This window comes from Plasmodium malariae (genome assembly GCF_900090045.1).
Source record: "Plasmodium malariae genome assembly, chromosome: 13".
Classification (NCBI taxonomy): domain Eukaryota; phylum Apicomplexa; class Aconoidasida; order Haemosporida; family Plasmodiidae; genus Plasmodium; species Plasmodium malariae.
In genome coordinates, this window is record NC_041787.1 from 2495052 (window position 1) to 2512439 (window position 17388).

The following is a 17388-nucleotide window of genomic DNA, read 5'->3' on the forward strand; positions in this document are numbered from 1 at the left end:
ATATGCAGATTTATGTGAATTAATATAATTAAATATTATTGTGCAAAATAATTTTTTTGCATTATTATTTAGATTTAAGTAATATTTTAAAAAAATTATCAATCACCATTTTATTTTAAAAATAACCTAAATGATCAAACAATTCGTATGTTGATAATATGTCAAAACGATGCTAAATATTTAAATGAGAAAGTATTAATAAATGTAAGTTAAATGAATATTTTTTTACCTTTATTTTATATTTCATATACAATACAAAATTTATAAAAAAAAAATATCCTTGCCTATATCAATTAAATAATTAAAATATTTTTTTTTATTTATACTTATAAGAGAAATAATATCATATTATAAAAAATTTACTAATAAAAACATGTTAAATGTAAAAAATATATCTTGTATTTTTTTGTATACATATTTTTATCTAATAAAAAATATAAATTAATTTTTATGTTTAACATTATAAATACAGCGTAATGATATTTTTACAATGTTAAAAATTTTTTAATATAATTCAGGAATAATAAAGTAAATTTTTCTATTATATTTTGATTTTGAAAAATAGGAAAAATTTGATTTTTATTTTTTTATATATTTAAATGACACGCATTGTATGATGATTTATACGAGGGAAATTTTTGCTTATATTTTATTTTATTTTTTTTTTTTTGAATGGGTCGTAAAAAAATATCATTTAATTAACTTTTTCTTGTATATTTAATTTGTAAATTTTCGAATATTTATGAACGTAATATAATTATATAATTTCATTAGAATTTTTTTCTATTTAAATTATATCGTAATAAAAATATAATAATACATTTTTAAAAAGGATATATTTATTGGATTCTGTAAAATTCCGTATACACATACTTAAATGCGTATTTAAGAAAAAGTAAATCATAATTAGAAAAATATTAAAATAATAATTATAACATCCTTTATTACTGGAAGTATTTTATATTATTGTTAATTTTATCATTACTTAATATATTATAATATTAAAGATCTGTGTCATGGAACTGAAAATTAAGTCAAACTTGTTTATTAATATTGTAATGTTTATCCTTTTAACTTGGATATGCCATTTTTACAGTGATGTGGTATAATATTATTTTAAGATATTTTTATTATTTATACTCTTCTGTTTTATTTTTAGTAAAATGTTTTTTTAACTATTATAGTCAGTATTATTTTTAATAATTAATATTTACTATGTTTTTCTAGAGCATATTTAATTATCCTTTGGAGCAGAAGAATAAAATTTGTAAAAAATCTGATATAAGAAATTATCGAATACTAGCAAGGTATAAACAGGGAATTGGTTCAAATGCAGTGGGGTTAAAAGGAAAAATACCAAATAATAAAGAATACGAAAATAACAAACAATCTCATGTATGCCCGTCAATTAATGTAGGTGGCCATGATCGCTCTAATGAAAGTAAATCTTCTGTAAACTATAGAAGAAATGCATATAATAAAAAAAGGTTGGTAGATAAAATATATTATATAAATAAAGTTAGGAATTCTGCAAATCTTGACATTGAGAATTTAAAAAGGAGTGTACATTATAAATATATTTTATTTATTGCTTTTTGTGCCACACTTGCATCTCTTGGTGTGATTTTAAGTTATTATTTAAGGAATAAAGGATCTCTAATTCCATTATTTTCAGAGATAGCTGTAAGTGTAGCAGAAGTTACGGTTTTTTCAGCATTCACCTTTATGATTTTTTTTACATTTATTTATGTGTTCTGGAAAGTTGGAAAGAAATATAAGTTAAGGTATTTAAAAAGTAAATTAAACAGAACGAAATATCCTATATTCATCTAAATATTCTCTTAAAAATATTACAACCTATAATTTCCTTATTTATATAAACATATGACAAGCATATCTATAATTGCCTGTTTATTTTTAAATATATATCCATATTCCTAGAATTTTTTATTCTGAACACTAAAAATATACATTTTTAATTTTTTTGTAAACGAATATTTTAATATTTTCAATTTTTACTTTAAAGTATTGTTTAAACTTGATACATTATTATGCCTTCATATGAAAATTTGTATATTTAAATGGATTCTTATAAATAATTTATATATGTGCGTAAATTTTAATAAGAAAAAGCACAATTCAAAAAATTTTAGTGAAGCTGTGTTTATATATATTTGTAACTGTACAAATCAGTCTTATTTTTATTTATACACTTTCTATTAAATGATTATTTGTTGATGAAATTAAAAAAATGTTTTATTAGTTTTAAATAAAATATATATATATGCTTTGTTTTTCATGTGAAAACATGAAGTTAATGTGTTTTGTTATATACTTATGTGTTCCTTACCTTTGTTTTTTTTACTTAATAAATTAGCATAATATTTGTTTTACAAATTAAGCTTTATGCGAAATAAGTTATAACATATTATTATTGTAGAATCCTTTTTAATAGATGTTTTGTTTTTTTTTTTCCACTGTTTATATGTGAAGCCGCAAATATAGATTTAAAATATATTATATTTTAGTGTGTATTATTTAAACTTATATATTAAGTTATTTATACTAAATATTTACATTTAAATTAAGAGTTGAAAATATATATTAATTTGTTATTACTCATAATAGTTGAGGTAATTCAATTTTGGTAAAATGAATAAATGTATATTATATAAAAAATTTATAAATAAATAAACTATATAGTTTTTCTTATTTTTATTCATTAAATGATTATAGTAATGAATTAAATGTAATCATATATTAGTAGATAAATTGAAATTTTTTTTTTTTATTATTTTTTTTTTTAATAGTCATATTAGAGTATACTACAACATGAAAAAACAGATTCATATAATCATATATTACATTAATTAAATGTTTACAATATTTTTAATGCGTGATTTTTATTTTTCCTTAAAAAAAATAAAAAATACCATAATAATTACAAAGCTTATTAAAGTAGATGATTTCTATGTATATCATAAGTTTCATTCCGAACAAATAATTAGATTTTATATATATATATTATTTAGTGTAGTTGTATCAATAGTAATATAATAAGAAACATTAACTGTACTTTCAATTTTAGAGAGTGCAAAAGGAGGAGAAATTAAGTGATGTTTTTATTTTTCATTATATAGTGTAGTAGTTCCTATTCTATGAAGTGTTCTGAGTTTAGTACTGTTCTAATTCATAGAGGATATATACGCATTTCTGGAGTTTGAATTTTGGGATTTATACAAAGATTTGTTGTTTCAGTTGGTATAGGTTTAGCATAATTAGCTTTGTTTTCTATATTTGTAAGTTCGGATGATGACATATAAAATTGGGCTTGAGGATCGAGTGTAGCTGTAGTCATACATATATTAAATTTATAAATTCGTCTTGAATTGGAGCTTTTTGTGGGCATTGATCTTGAAATTTAGTTAATTGTTTTAAATTTTGATATTTCCTTTTTATTATGCTGTGTATTATTATGATATATAAGTAGATCAAAGTTCTTGCATTCGGGAAATTTCTCAAATGTCTTAGGCTTACATCGCGGGAAATTTTTGGATATGGTAATATTAGATTGTTTTTATTGAATTTTTGAAAAATTTGTTCTTATTTACTATCATCTCAATATATTCACTAATTTTACATGAATAATTACTATAACAAATATATGGTTAAGAACGTGCTTTATTAAAGAACATATATTTTAGTTTTGTTATTTTTTCTTTGCATAAATCTTATTATGAATACATTAATTCTAATATTTTTGTATGTTCTTCATCTAATTTAATAAGACATCTGCTATATATTTTTAGTCGTTTATAGAAATTTTGATTCCAGTCATTTAATTCCCCTTACTATTCTTTTTGTCCATATAACATGGAGGTATATTTTTATTCTTAGATAATTAATCAATTTTAACTATTTATTTTTAATTATTTATTTTAATATTTTTTATTAATTCTGTTAATATCTCATATAAAAATATAAGTTTTATTAAAAAACTTACATAAATAAAATGATCTAATTATAAAAATTATCATTAATAACTAATAATATGAATAAAACTTAATTAAAAATTATAATTTGATAAAATAATGAAACAAATATAAGAACAGTATTTTTCTTATTTGCCTATAAAATATATATTTTTTTGTACAATAAATAGCAAGGATCTTATGATTCTGATTTATAAAATTTATAATTAAAGATCATGAATACGAGTTTTATAATTAGTATAACAAATAAACTTGTATACATTTTTTTTTTTTTTGGCTTTTTAGTACTAATATTATTTTGATAATATATTTTAACTATAATAGTTGTTTGTTATAAAATGTAATATTAACCAAAAACTATTATCCATGAGAAAACATTTAAAATAGAAATTATTTTCTTCGTATATATAACAATATATTACCAAAGATTTATACTTTATATATTTTATTTTATTTAAGTATTTTCAAATACTAAAATATAATATAATTTTTTTTTTTATTTTATTTTAAAAGAATTAATAAAATAATTATTTTATCACTGTACCACGTGAAATTATTAAATTATATAATTAAAATATTTATAAATGTGTGCATGTAGTGTTATTCTTAGTAATGCATTTTTTTTATAAATAACATTAAGGTCAAAATTTAGTAATAAAATTTGGGAGTTATTTTATTTTTTGCGATATTTTTAAATAGATTGTACATATATATATTATCAATTTTTTATAAAAATAGAATAATAAAAAAAGTAATTAAAAAAAAAAAATATAGTATCACTTGTAATTAAAAGGATATTATGTTATTACTATTTTGATCTTAAAAGGATGTATTACAATGTTAAAAGTTTACATCATCAGACAGAAAATTATGTTATTATTTTTTATTAAAATTTGGACCTTTATCCTTTTAACATGGACCTGCTATTTTAGTAGTGATATTATAGAATGTTATAAATTAAAGATACCTTATTGTTTTGTTTTGTAACATTATTAACATTTTTTATTAGTATGAAATTATTTATCATTTAAATCGTGAATATTTAATTTGTTTTACTAAAGTATCTTTTATAATTATTTGTATCAAAGGACGAATATTTATAGAAAATTTGGAACTTGTATTTATAGAATACTAGTGGAGCATAAAAAAGAAAAGCCTTCAAATATTGTATGGATGAAGGGAGATATGCCAATTTTTAGGGAATGCAAAAAAAAATATGTATCTACTAATAAAAAGGAAGCTTCAAGGAATAATAAACAACCATATAAAAGTCCATTAAATAATAGAGGAGATTATGGACCATATAGGGAAGGTACATATTTTTCATGTGCTGGAGGAAATATATATTTTGATAAAGGTACATCTAAGAAAAAATATTATTCAAAGAAAGTTAGGGAGGTTGAGAATGCTGATAATAAGTTTTTAAAAAAAATAAAACGAAGAAAAGGTGATAAGTATTTTTCCTTAATTATCTTATATTTATTATCTATTGCTGTAGCCGGTATCGCAATAATTTTAATTAAAAACGTAGGACTAGATGGGACGTTGTATATTACAATAGTTGCATCATTATATATATTTCAATATATATTTTTTGGGGGGCATTTTTATATTTTAAGAAAAAATGAAAAATATAAATAGTTAATACATATAAAAAGCGAAATGCATAATACAACATATCATTCTCTACGTACAGTAATCTTTTATAACGAATAAAATCTACAATTTCCTAATTGATATAAATAAATAAAAAACATATCTTTAATTTCATAGATTTAATAGGTAAACCTGTAGGTGACTGGGATTTATGATACGTAACAATGAAAAGTTACAATTTTAATTTTTTTGTAAATTTGAACGTTTTAATGCTATTCGCATTTTATTTTAATGTATTTTCGTGCCTTAACACAAAATTGCGATTTATATGTACATTTCTGTATATAACAGAATTTTTTAAAAAAATAAATGTTGCTTGATACAAATATATAAAAGCACAGTTTATATAATTTTATAGATTTATGTGCCAATTAATATTCGTAAATGTAAAAAAAAATAGACTGAACTCGTTTTTATCTTGCTTTAGTCTTTATTATTATATTCTGGAGTAATTAAAAAATGTATGATTAGCCTTTTTAATTAATAATATAAGTTTCTTCTGAGTATGAAGAAAGGAAGTGAATAAGTATACTATTATTGTTTTATATATGTATATAAATATATACATGTAAACTTTTTTTTTTTTTTTTTTTGTATATATATAATAAATAAATTATTAGTTGAATCTATCTTTTAACTATACATTTTTTTTTTTTTACATAAAAGATAAACTTATTTTATAAGTTCTACGTATAAATATAAAAAAAAGAAAGCCAATGAAACTTACTGAATTAAATCATATAAATATTTTGAGTTAATATATAAAATATTTTTTATATATTTTACGTCTTTCTCTTTTTATTATTATGAAATAATTTGTTTAATCTATAATAAAAATTTCTTGTAAGGCACAAAAAGTTTCACGACCTTTATGATTTTTCAAATAGTAGAAGATAAGTGATAAGAAGCGTTTTTTGTTTATTTTAATAATTTTATTCTCGTAAATTCTCATGTTGTATTATAAGTACAATTGTATATTCTTATTGTGTAATCATCGTATCTGGTTAATAGCGGGTTCCACTATAGAATATAATATGAAATATTAGTTTCATTTTTGTTTTTTAACTGTTTTTGTACCGTTCCCATTACTAACATTTATGTATAAGGAAAGGAATAAATATCTAGTTAATAAAATTGGTTATTTTATTTATGTTTGTTCTATGTTATGTCCTGCATATTTATGGAATTATACATTTTATAATAAGTGCATTAATTAATTTAACATTATTTATTTATTCTTTTTTTTTTTCTCGTTATCCTTGTATTAGTTAAATATATATAAGCTTGTATACTATGTGGATGGCTTTATTAAGTTTTTAGCGTAGAAATTTAATTAAAAAAAATTATCATTAATAATGTGCTATAATGAAATAAAAAAAGTGTTACTGTTAAAAAATATATCACAAAAATAGAAATTTCACTTATTTTCGTAATTAATTAATTATATATATTTATGGTGATATATTTTTGTCATTATAATAACAATAATAGCATAGTTGAAAAGAAGTAATAGGTTTATAGTAAATATCAATGGAAAACGGCTAGTTAATGAAACAGTAGGAAATTAAAATATTGTCTGACAATATATATAGTAAGTTACCGTTTATTTTAAAAAAATATACTGAAGTAAAGAAAGTTATATACCCAATAATTATATGGCATTAATAGTATTATTGATTAGAAAAAGTATAATCAATTATTATAGAATACATATTCAATATAAATTAGTATTATGTTTAATATTATACTTAGAAAAAATCAAAAAGCGTTAATATACATATATTTAATAATATAAAACTTTTATGTTTTATAAATTTAATAAAGAACAAATTAAATATTTTAAGATTTAAGGTTGAGGTTATTTCTATGAAATATTAAAAATTTATTTATGTTTTATTTTTAGTAGAACTTTTTAGTGGAAGAATATTAATTTTGCACATTATTAAATTGTACCAATAGTCAACGGGATTCTTATATATATTATGTTTTAATTATACATACATAATTTTGATTTAATTTTATAAAAATATATTAGGATATTTATGATAACATAAAGTGATGACAAAAAATAATTTCTATTTTTATACTTGATATAATTAAAAAAATAAACCATTAAATATTTTTATGAAATAAATGTAAAAAGAAAAAAGGTTTAAAAAAAATTTATATGGAATACAATGATTGAGAATGTAAAGATATTGACTTATTAATTTTAATGTATTATATTGATTTTAAATATTTTTGTAATTTATTTTTTAACATACATATTAGAAGCTTCTTCTTTTACCAATTTTTAGGTGTTATAACATCCTTTATATTAAAAACTTTGTATAGTAATTTAACAGAAATGTTTTTGAGATCATAAAATCGCATAAAATATACTAAAGTTTTATTTTTATTAATACTACAATATCTACATATAATAGAATTAAATGATATGTATTATATCAATTTTTAACATATTGAAATGAAATAATAATAATTTTTTTTTTTTTTTTTTTTGTTAAGTAATAATATTTTATTGAATATAATATGTTTGTTATTATTATCACCTATATTGTAATTATAATAAGAGTAAAATTAATAAGATATATTATAATTTTCTCTTTATAGAACATATTTATATTATGTAGAAATAATAATTTTTTCTATTTCATCTTAAAAATATGTTTTTAATGGTACTCATTAAAACAAAAGAATATATTTAGAATTTTTATGAAAATTATATCGTATTAAGAATTAGTAAATTTTTAATATTCAAAAAAAAAAATTTATTGTCCTTTTATATATCTTATATATATATTCTTTTTGTTATTTTTATTTGTAATAATATATAGATGTCCATATTTCTGAAATTATATTATTATATTCAATGTTTTTATAATAATTTCATTGTTACCTTCTTTTTTATAATTATACTAATATATATGTCAATATATATTTATATACAAATTTAGAAGTAATAGGAAATATGAAAATTAAGTATTTCTAAACATTTTATTAAATAACAATCAGCTGTATTCTAATTTATATACAAAATATAATATTGTAAAATTGTTATACAAAAATATAACTCCATTAGTAGATTTCTTTTAAATTTATAAGTAAATTCATAGATTGATTCGTAAATATATATTTTTTTTTATTATTATATAACAGTTTATAAATGAACGTATTTCTTTAGACAAATATTAATGAATATATTATATAAACAAAAATATTTCTCATAAATTTATATACCTTTTTAGACAGATACTAATGAATATTTTATATTATCAAAAATATTTCTCATAAATTTATATACCTTTTCTATTGTTTTTATTGAAAGAATAATTAATATTATTTAACTTTTAGAAGAAACTCTCCGATAAAACTGTATAAAATTAAATTTTCTACATGATATTAATGTAAACATTCATAATTAATTTATTCATAAATATAAGTATACGATTTCTGCATATTATACTGTATTTTAAATAAATAAAATATTTTTATCACTGATTGAATAATTTTCGTTTTTATTTAATATTGTCTAATATTGTTTTTTTTTGCATTATTTTATTTTATTATATGTTTTTCTTTTATACAATAACATTATATAGAAATTATATTAAATCAATTTTAAAGCTATTTTTAATTTGTAAAATTTAGTATGAATTATATCGGAATTAATTCATTTTATTACTTTTAGAATAATATAAAAATATCAAAAATAAATAAAAAGTTTATTTTAACATTTTAGGAATTTAAAATATAATTAATATTTTTATTAGTTATTATATAATATTATTAAAGATCTATACAATGAAACAGAATTTTAAGCTCCTCTTTTTTATTAAAATCTTTGTATTTGAACTTTGTATATGGATATGCCATTATAACAATAATGTAGAATTATTATAATATTTCTTATTTTTTCTATTGTTTCTAAGTTTAATTTTTTTGAATAACTTTTTCTTAGTATAGAAATATATATACTTGTAAATAATAAATGTTTACCTTTTGTTTTTAGTATAACTGTGGTAAATCGATGTTTAAGAAGTATAATATATATGAAGATTCAGCTTTAACAACTAATAGACTACTATCAGAGAGTTCGTTGGATTCAAAATCGACTAGAGTTACATCTGTTGACGAAAATAGCACTAAATTAATAGATCAGCGCGAATATAAGTATAAAAACGACAAATGCCCTATAACAGAAGGAGAAAAAATAAAAGGAATTTTATTAAAAACAGGGGAAGGTAATGAATTAGATAAGAAAAAAGAATCTTCTTTATCTAATGGAATAGATACATTTTTTGAAAAACAAAAATTTAATCAATTAGATTCCATAGATAAAATAAACTGTAACAAAAAAAATAATGAAAAGACTGTAAGTAGAACCATAGATGAAAAGATATCTTTACTAATTAGACCACCCTTTATAGTTTTTTTCATAGGATTATTAATTATAATAATATATAATTCTATCAAAGGAACTACTGGAAGTACAATAAATGATTATATAGGACTTATTATTTTAGGGGTTTTAATATTTTTGGGTATCTTAATTGTATTAGCTATTATTTATGCTTCTAAAAAAATTGAAAAACGTGAAAAAATAAATTGCAAATAGTCCTAAAATTTATTATAATATTGTTAACTCCTTTCATGCAAAAAGTATTTAATATGCAATAAGAAGATATGTAATATCATTAAAAATAATATATATATAAGAAATGATCATACAGTTAATTTTTGTAATACCATATGCATATACATAACTATTTTGATATAAAATAAAAAAATATTTCTTTTTAATTCTTAGTGATTTTTAATATTTCATTTTTTTAATCTGTACTTTAAGTATTTACTTTTGCTGTATATTTCGGTATAATATATATGTGTAAATAAGATTATTTATTTATGTAACTAATTTATGTTCCATGGAATACATATGAAAATATGTATTTAGTATATTTTCTTTAATTAAATAGGAAATTTCATGTTGTTAATCATAAAAAGTGAGAGTAATGTGTTTTTGTTTCTTTTGCGTTTATTTAGTCCAAAATGATTATTTCGTGAACCAATTAAAAAGAATATATTTTTTTGTTTAAATTAATTTTAAATGTCTTTTTTATATTTTATAAAGCAAAAGTGTATATTTTATTGTTTTTTTTTTTGTAAAGATCAAATTTAGTTACTTTTTATTTTATATTATATTATGATCAACGTATTATAACGCGAATTTAGTACAAAATCTTTTTTAATATATGTTTAAAAGTTTGAATGTTTTAAATATGAAAATATAAGTATATAACTAAAAATAATTATTTTTTAGAACGAATTATTTATAGTTCACTATCATTTTTGGGTATTATAAGTTCTTTATGCATATAAGTTTTACGTATACTTAATATTTTTCCTCAAATAAAATGTTCATTTAATTCGATTTTATAAAATTATATGAATAAATATTTTAAAAAAGAAAGTAATAGAAATATTTTCTATATGTATTTTGTTTTTTAATTAATATTAAATATCACAATGTGTTATTAAATTATTTAATTTTATATATAGAATATTTAAGAAATAATTATATTCTGATTAAACACACACATATATATATATACATAGATATATATATATTTTTATATTTAAAAATATTATAAATAAATATTATTGTTTATAAAAAAAAACAATTACATTTTATATACCACATTTTTAACTAGAAATATTGTGGATGTTTAAGATCCTTGTATATAACCATTTTCAATAGGAAAAATTATATATCATAGTAGAACATTTATTGTTTCTTTTTTATTTCTGTAAATTTAACTTCCTCTCTTGTATTTATTTTTTCAATAAAGTTTGTAATGTAAAATATATGTAAGAATAAATAAATATATATATATATATATATAATACGATAAAATTAAGGACAAACACTAAAAAAATATAAAAAATTAGGTAGTGTCTTTATATTTATTAGAACTATGTATCATAAACATATCGCTCTTTTTGTATATTAATTTATGACTACTATAAATTGATATGAATAATAAAAATGAATATATAATCATTATAAAACCTTTGTATTTATCCTTTTCATGATAACAAGACAGCATATCAATAATGTGAAATATTTTCTCTAATACTATTTTTTGTTGTATTATTTTTAATATGATATTAATTATATTACGAAAAAACTTATATATATATTAATAACTAAAATTTAGATATATTATAAAATTGAAGATTATACATAATTATATGGAATTATTGAAATGAGTGAATATTTTAAAATAACAAATTCACAAATTAGAGTGGCACCTGAAAATTTTATAAGATGAAAAACAGGAGCTTACATTTAAGAAAATTTCATTTGTATTAGAATATACAGATAGTAACTTATATATTTTATATAATAGAGAAATTCCATAAGAATCCTGAATAAAAGAATTGCCCCTTCGATTTATCTAATTATTTGAATATTACCATGTTACATGAAACTATATTTATGGGTATATCTGTCTTATTTTTACTTTATGTACAATGAACATAAAAGTAAAATATAAAAATATAAATACTAGTTGTTAATACCATAATTTAATTCAGTGAAAAATATATAATTATAATGTAATTTTATATATGTTCTTTATTTACAATATACCTATGTAATTACCCTCTTGAATGTTATACATATATGAAGGTATTAAAAAAGAAAAAAAAAATTTAGAGATTGAAAAGAACATACTTAAGAATTATTATCTAATGGAAATAAATATTTCCATTTAAAATCTAGGAACCGTATAATATCTGTATTTTATAGTCAAGTAATAATATCCTGAATGGAATTCTAAATATAATAACTACCACATGGAGACAACATTGTTGAAATTTCATTGTGTTGGATTATAATTTCAGTTATATATAAATTTAAGAGAATAAATAATAGTAAAAATTTGAAATACCAATTTTTATAAAGAAAAAATATAAATTTTTGATTTTTTGCATAGACTTTTCATTTCAAATTTTTTTTTTTTTACATTCTATACTAATATTATTGTTGTTTTTAATGCTTCTTATTTTTTTATTTGTTCCTTTTTTAATTCACATGTAATAAATATTACTACATACTAATTTATAGGGAATTCAAAGTTTGTTTTTTTGTCTTATATTATATATTTATGTTTTAAATTGTTTTTTTTTTTTCATTCTGACAAGAATGTAATGTATACGGGTATGTTTCTGCTGCTAATTCTTAATTTGATCCTATATTTAAGTTAATCTTTTCTCTGGATAATTTTTATATCATTATTATTATAAATTTAATAAATAATCATTCATTTTTTTATTTTTAGTTAATCATATATTTAAATAAATTTCCACTAGTAACTTTCTTGTAGCTGAGTATTAAGATTTCTATAGAAAATCATATAAACTGTAAATTTTGTATCAGGGATCTACTTGAGGTTGATAACCTATATTATGTAAACTTCCTTCATTATTTCTATATACTACTTCATAGATGTTTTGTAAGGATTCTATTGTTTCTTTTTTAATGTCAAGTTAGTTTATTTGTATTTTTTGTAAACGAGTATGTAACCGCGATTTCATTGGTGTGAACTACATGAAAAAAGAAAAAAAAAATATATATACTTAACAATATAATTGTTCTGTGCAGATATTTATTTGTGAAGATGAACATATTCATTGTGTTAGAATATTTACGCTAGGAATATTTTTTATTAACCTTATAAACAAAGAATATAGTGAAAGATGCTAATAATATGGTAGCTGTTGTTAAACTGGCAGCAAAAACATAGTCTACTCTCATAGGTGGTAATATATGTGGTAAACCAGAACAAGATATTAGGTCTCGCATTTTATTATCATGTGCATCCTTAAAATTAACTTTTCACAAAAAGGACTTTCACTATTTCCTTGATATTTCTTATAATTTTTAACATGAATATTATAAATTTTTCTGACATTCTCACAGCTACTATCACTAGATTCATCTTCTTGACATTTAAATCTTCTAAAATTACCATAATATTTATATAGTTCTTTAAGATTATCCAAAATTTCAGAATCAATTTTTTTTAATTCTTGTAAGCATATATTACCCAATTCTAGCGAAATTTTATTGTACATATTAAACCAACTAAGATTCTTTCTATATTTGTCTTCTACATTTATCCGCAAATTAAAGCATTTACAACGTCTAAGACTATCAGAAATATAATTCTACTTTATTTCAATTAAATATCTACTATTCTTTTCACATGGTTCAATAAAATCATCACTGCTTAAATTCATACATTTTTTTGCAGGTTTTTCTGTAAGGTCTCCTCCCATATTATATTTTGTATCTTTGATAACTGTATCAAATTCATTTTTACAGGTAAGTTATAATTCCACATCGTTTTTCTAAAAATAAAAAAAAATGATAATAATATATAAATATGCAAAATCATATCTATATTAATTAGATTTTTATATATTTCTATATGAATAAATTCTTTAAATTATATAATATATATAATTATTATAACATAAAGTTAAATATTACATTTTCTCCTGCACTTCCTGATGATATTGTTTATAAGAGAAAATAATAACAAAACTTAAATTGATAACATGTTAATATTTATATAAGTTAAATAATGATCATATTATGCTAATATATGATATATATATTTTTATTCATATATATAATTTAAAAATAAACTCTTTAGAAATATTTCCTTTTTTTTTTTTTTTGTTAATATAAGGTAGCATAGTTAGTACAGTATAAAATAAAGGCTTTTAATTTAGAATATAATAATTTGAAAAGCATGGTCTCGTGTTTGTATCTAAAAAAAATTATACATAAATATAAGCACACTTATTTGTTTATTAATATGTGGCTTATAAAATTGTACTAATATGTTACTCAAATAATTAAATTATCTTCCGTCAATTTTCATGTAAATTGCCTATAATATTGGAATATATATTTAGGAATCCTTTTTGGTCATCTAACATACTACAAGTATATTAACAATAACTATTAAAAAGACTTAGAATATTTTCTTTTATTTTATTATTATTTTTTTTAGAGTTAAAATAATTCATTTCATATAAATTGAATTTCTATTAATAATAAGCAATAATAATATATATATTCGTTAAAAAAATCAACATTATAATTGTTACTGAAATTAGTATTTAAATGAATAAAATATAAATTTATCTAAAACGTAAATATAATGTATGACAATAAATGATCTTTGGTTAAATTATAAATCTTCAAAAAAATTATTTTTAATGACTAGTGAACTTTTCAATAGATAAAATATATTACATAATTATAAATAATCCATTAACTTTATAATATAATTATATAGGCATATTAAATTTTTAGTTGTATTTTATAACATTTAACATATCACAGAATAAATATTTATAATAGAAATGTGAATATATATAATCAAATAATATATTATTATATTGTAAATTTATTTTAATTATAAATTAATAGTAAAAGAAAAATAATTTAATAATTTTCCTATATCCTTTAATTATATATATTATTGAGATTATATATACTTGTTGTTTAATAAGAATATAGATTAATATATCAGCTGAAATTTATCATTATGATTTAAATGACATGCGTACTGTTAGAAAATATATTTATGACTTATATTTTACGTTCCATACTTAATAAAATAATTGTTCAAATCATTATCATAATTTTCTTAAATTTTGTTAATTTTACTTCTTATTTTTATTTAACACTATTCTACGTCATATTAGTTATATTAACTCATTTTTTATGGTTCAAAAATCTCAAAAAATTATAATAAATTATTTATCCTTTTTTTTGTTAATTATATTTTTGCATAATAACTTATGTTTATATATATTTAAATCATAAAGTAACTTTATATTTGAATTGCATTATTATATTAACCACTTATAAAAATAAATTTCAAAATAAATTAGAGGAATATTAAGAAAAAAAAAGAACATTTTTATTATTAATATATCCATGCAATGATTCGTTCTTTCTTTACGAAAAATGTGGAAGATAACATAGTAATATAATTATTATAATTGTTAAGATAAATGTTTTATAAAGTTATTTTACTATGGTCATCTCTAAGTTCTTATTTATTACCTTATGTTTCTTAACACTAATAATGTAATTATTTTCGTATTTTATAAAATTTTTTTATTTATATTTTTAATATATCTTTTTTTAATTTTTCAAATCCGTTTCTTTTCATAAAATAGACAATTTGTCAAAATGAAACAAATATTTCAATATATATAGGTTTTAATATAATGGCTTTCATATTAACTCATAATTAAATTTATAGTTTTTTGTATGCTAATATTTTTTTATGATCATTAGTATTTAATATATATTTAATATGCTGGAAAAAATTTTAAGAAATTAGAGGTAAATTAAAAAATGTATTGGTATTGAATGAATATAATATAAAAGAGAACACAGATATATATTAGTTTTGTAATTTATACTTTATACTAATTAAATATGTATGTATTATTTATCTGATTTGATAAGGAGTAAAAATATTTATTGAAAAGCTTCTTATACATGTTAAGCTAATATATTATAAAAGAATATTCTTTTTATTACTTGTAATATAAAGTGATAATACCTAAATTCTATTGATTTTATTGATAATCCAAGAAACACGGGTAGTACTGATATTAATAACTAAAGGTAATTATTTTCTAAATAAATATTATTAATATATAATAATATATCTGTTTTATGTATTATAAGAATATTATATTAGGAAGAATGCATATATATAATTTCATTATCATCTCGCGATAATTCTGATAAATGAGAAAAAAAGAATTTTAGTGATTTTAATTATTAATATTACTACTACAATAATTATATTATCAAAAATATAAAAAAAATAGTGCTATTGTATTTGTATAATAGAATGAATTAAATAAAAACTTGTAATCTACGTATTTTTATGGTATAAAGTAACAGGAAAAAATTAATACATATCAAAATGGATTTTATATTTTCGCATAAGCAGTTTAATATAATTTTATAAATACCAATATATATATAGATATAATAAAAAAATAATGAAAAAAAACTATAACTCAAAATAATCTTATTAACTAAGATGAAGAATTAAAAAGGTTATTCTATAATTACAAAAAAGTAAAAAAAAAAAAAAAGAAGATGAAAGTCAAAATTTATAAACTTTCTTTAAAACGTAAAAATATAGTTACTGAAAATTTTATATTAATATAATATCATATGAATGAAATTATATGTTAAGTTGAAAGAAAAAAATTAGATGATATATTATATTTTTTATAATTTCTATAAAATAAATATATTTTCTTTCATTTCCTTGTGGTTTTAAGAAAACGTTGAAACTTATCAATTTAGTACTGTTTAATTTATGAACTTATTCAATTTTAACTTTTATTTCTTTGATTTCATAAAATTATTATTAAATTTTAATATTAAAATTAAAGAATATGGGAAAAACATCGAGAAATTTTTTTTATTTATTTGTATATATCTTTTTGGAAAATGTTAAATGGACGTTAAGATATAATATTATATATTCATTATATTTTCATTATCATCACTTTTTAACTATTTTAATAATATCACTGATTTATTAAATATATCTTAATAATATTTATATAAACGAAAATTAAAATACTTTAATGTTATCAATGTATATGTGTACAAGTT

The 17388-nt window shown here is 18.5% G+C and overlaps 2 protein-coding genes and 2 pseudogenes across 2 annotated transcripts, besides 2 other annotated features; 3 read left to right on the plus strand and 1 right to left on the minus strand.

The window, feature by feature from the left end:
• Nucleotides 1–1016: 1016 nt before the first annotated feature.
• PmUG01_13058600 (Plasmodium exported protein, unknown function) lies at nt 1017–1833 on the plus strand (the record flags this gene model as incomplete). Its single annotated transcript, XM_029007586.1, has 2 exons — nt 1017–1103; nt 1228–1833. The coding sequence occupies 2 exons, from the start codon at nt 1017–1019 to the stop codon at nt 1831–1833; spliced, it is 693 nt and encodes a 230-aa protein (XP_028863960.1).
• A 2996-nt stretch (nt 1834–4829) lies between these two features.
• PmUG01_13058700 lies at nt 4830–5702 on the plus strand (annotated as a pseudogene).
• Nucleotides 4830–5702: a sequence feature (Plasmodium exported protein, unknown function, pseudogene).
• Nucleotides 5703–9452: 3750 nt separating this feature from the next.
• Nucleotides 9453–10266, plus strand: PmUG01_13058800 (Plasmodium exported protein, unknown function; the record flags this gene model as incomplete). Its single annotated transcript, XM_029007587.1, has 2 exons — nt 9453–9536; nt 9661–10266. 2 exons carry the CDS (start codon nt 9453–9455, stop codon nt 10264–10266), a joined length of 690 nt encoding a protein of 229 aa, XP_028863961.1.
• A 2822-nt stretch (nt 10267–13088) lies between these two features.
• On the minus strand, nt 13089–13994 carry PmUG01_13058900 (annotated as a pseudogene).
• Nucleotides 13089–13994: a sequence feature (PIR protein, pseudogene).
• Nucleotides 13995–17388: the final 3394 nt, after the last annotated feature.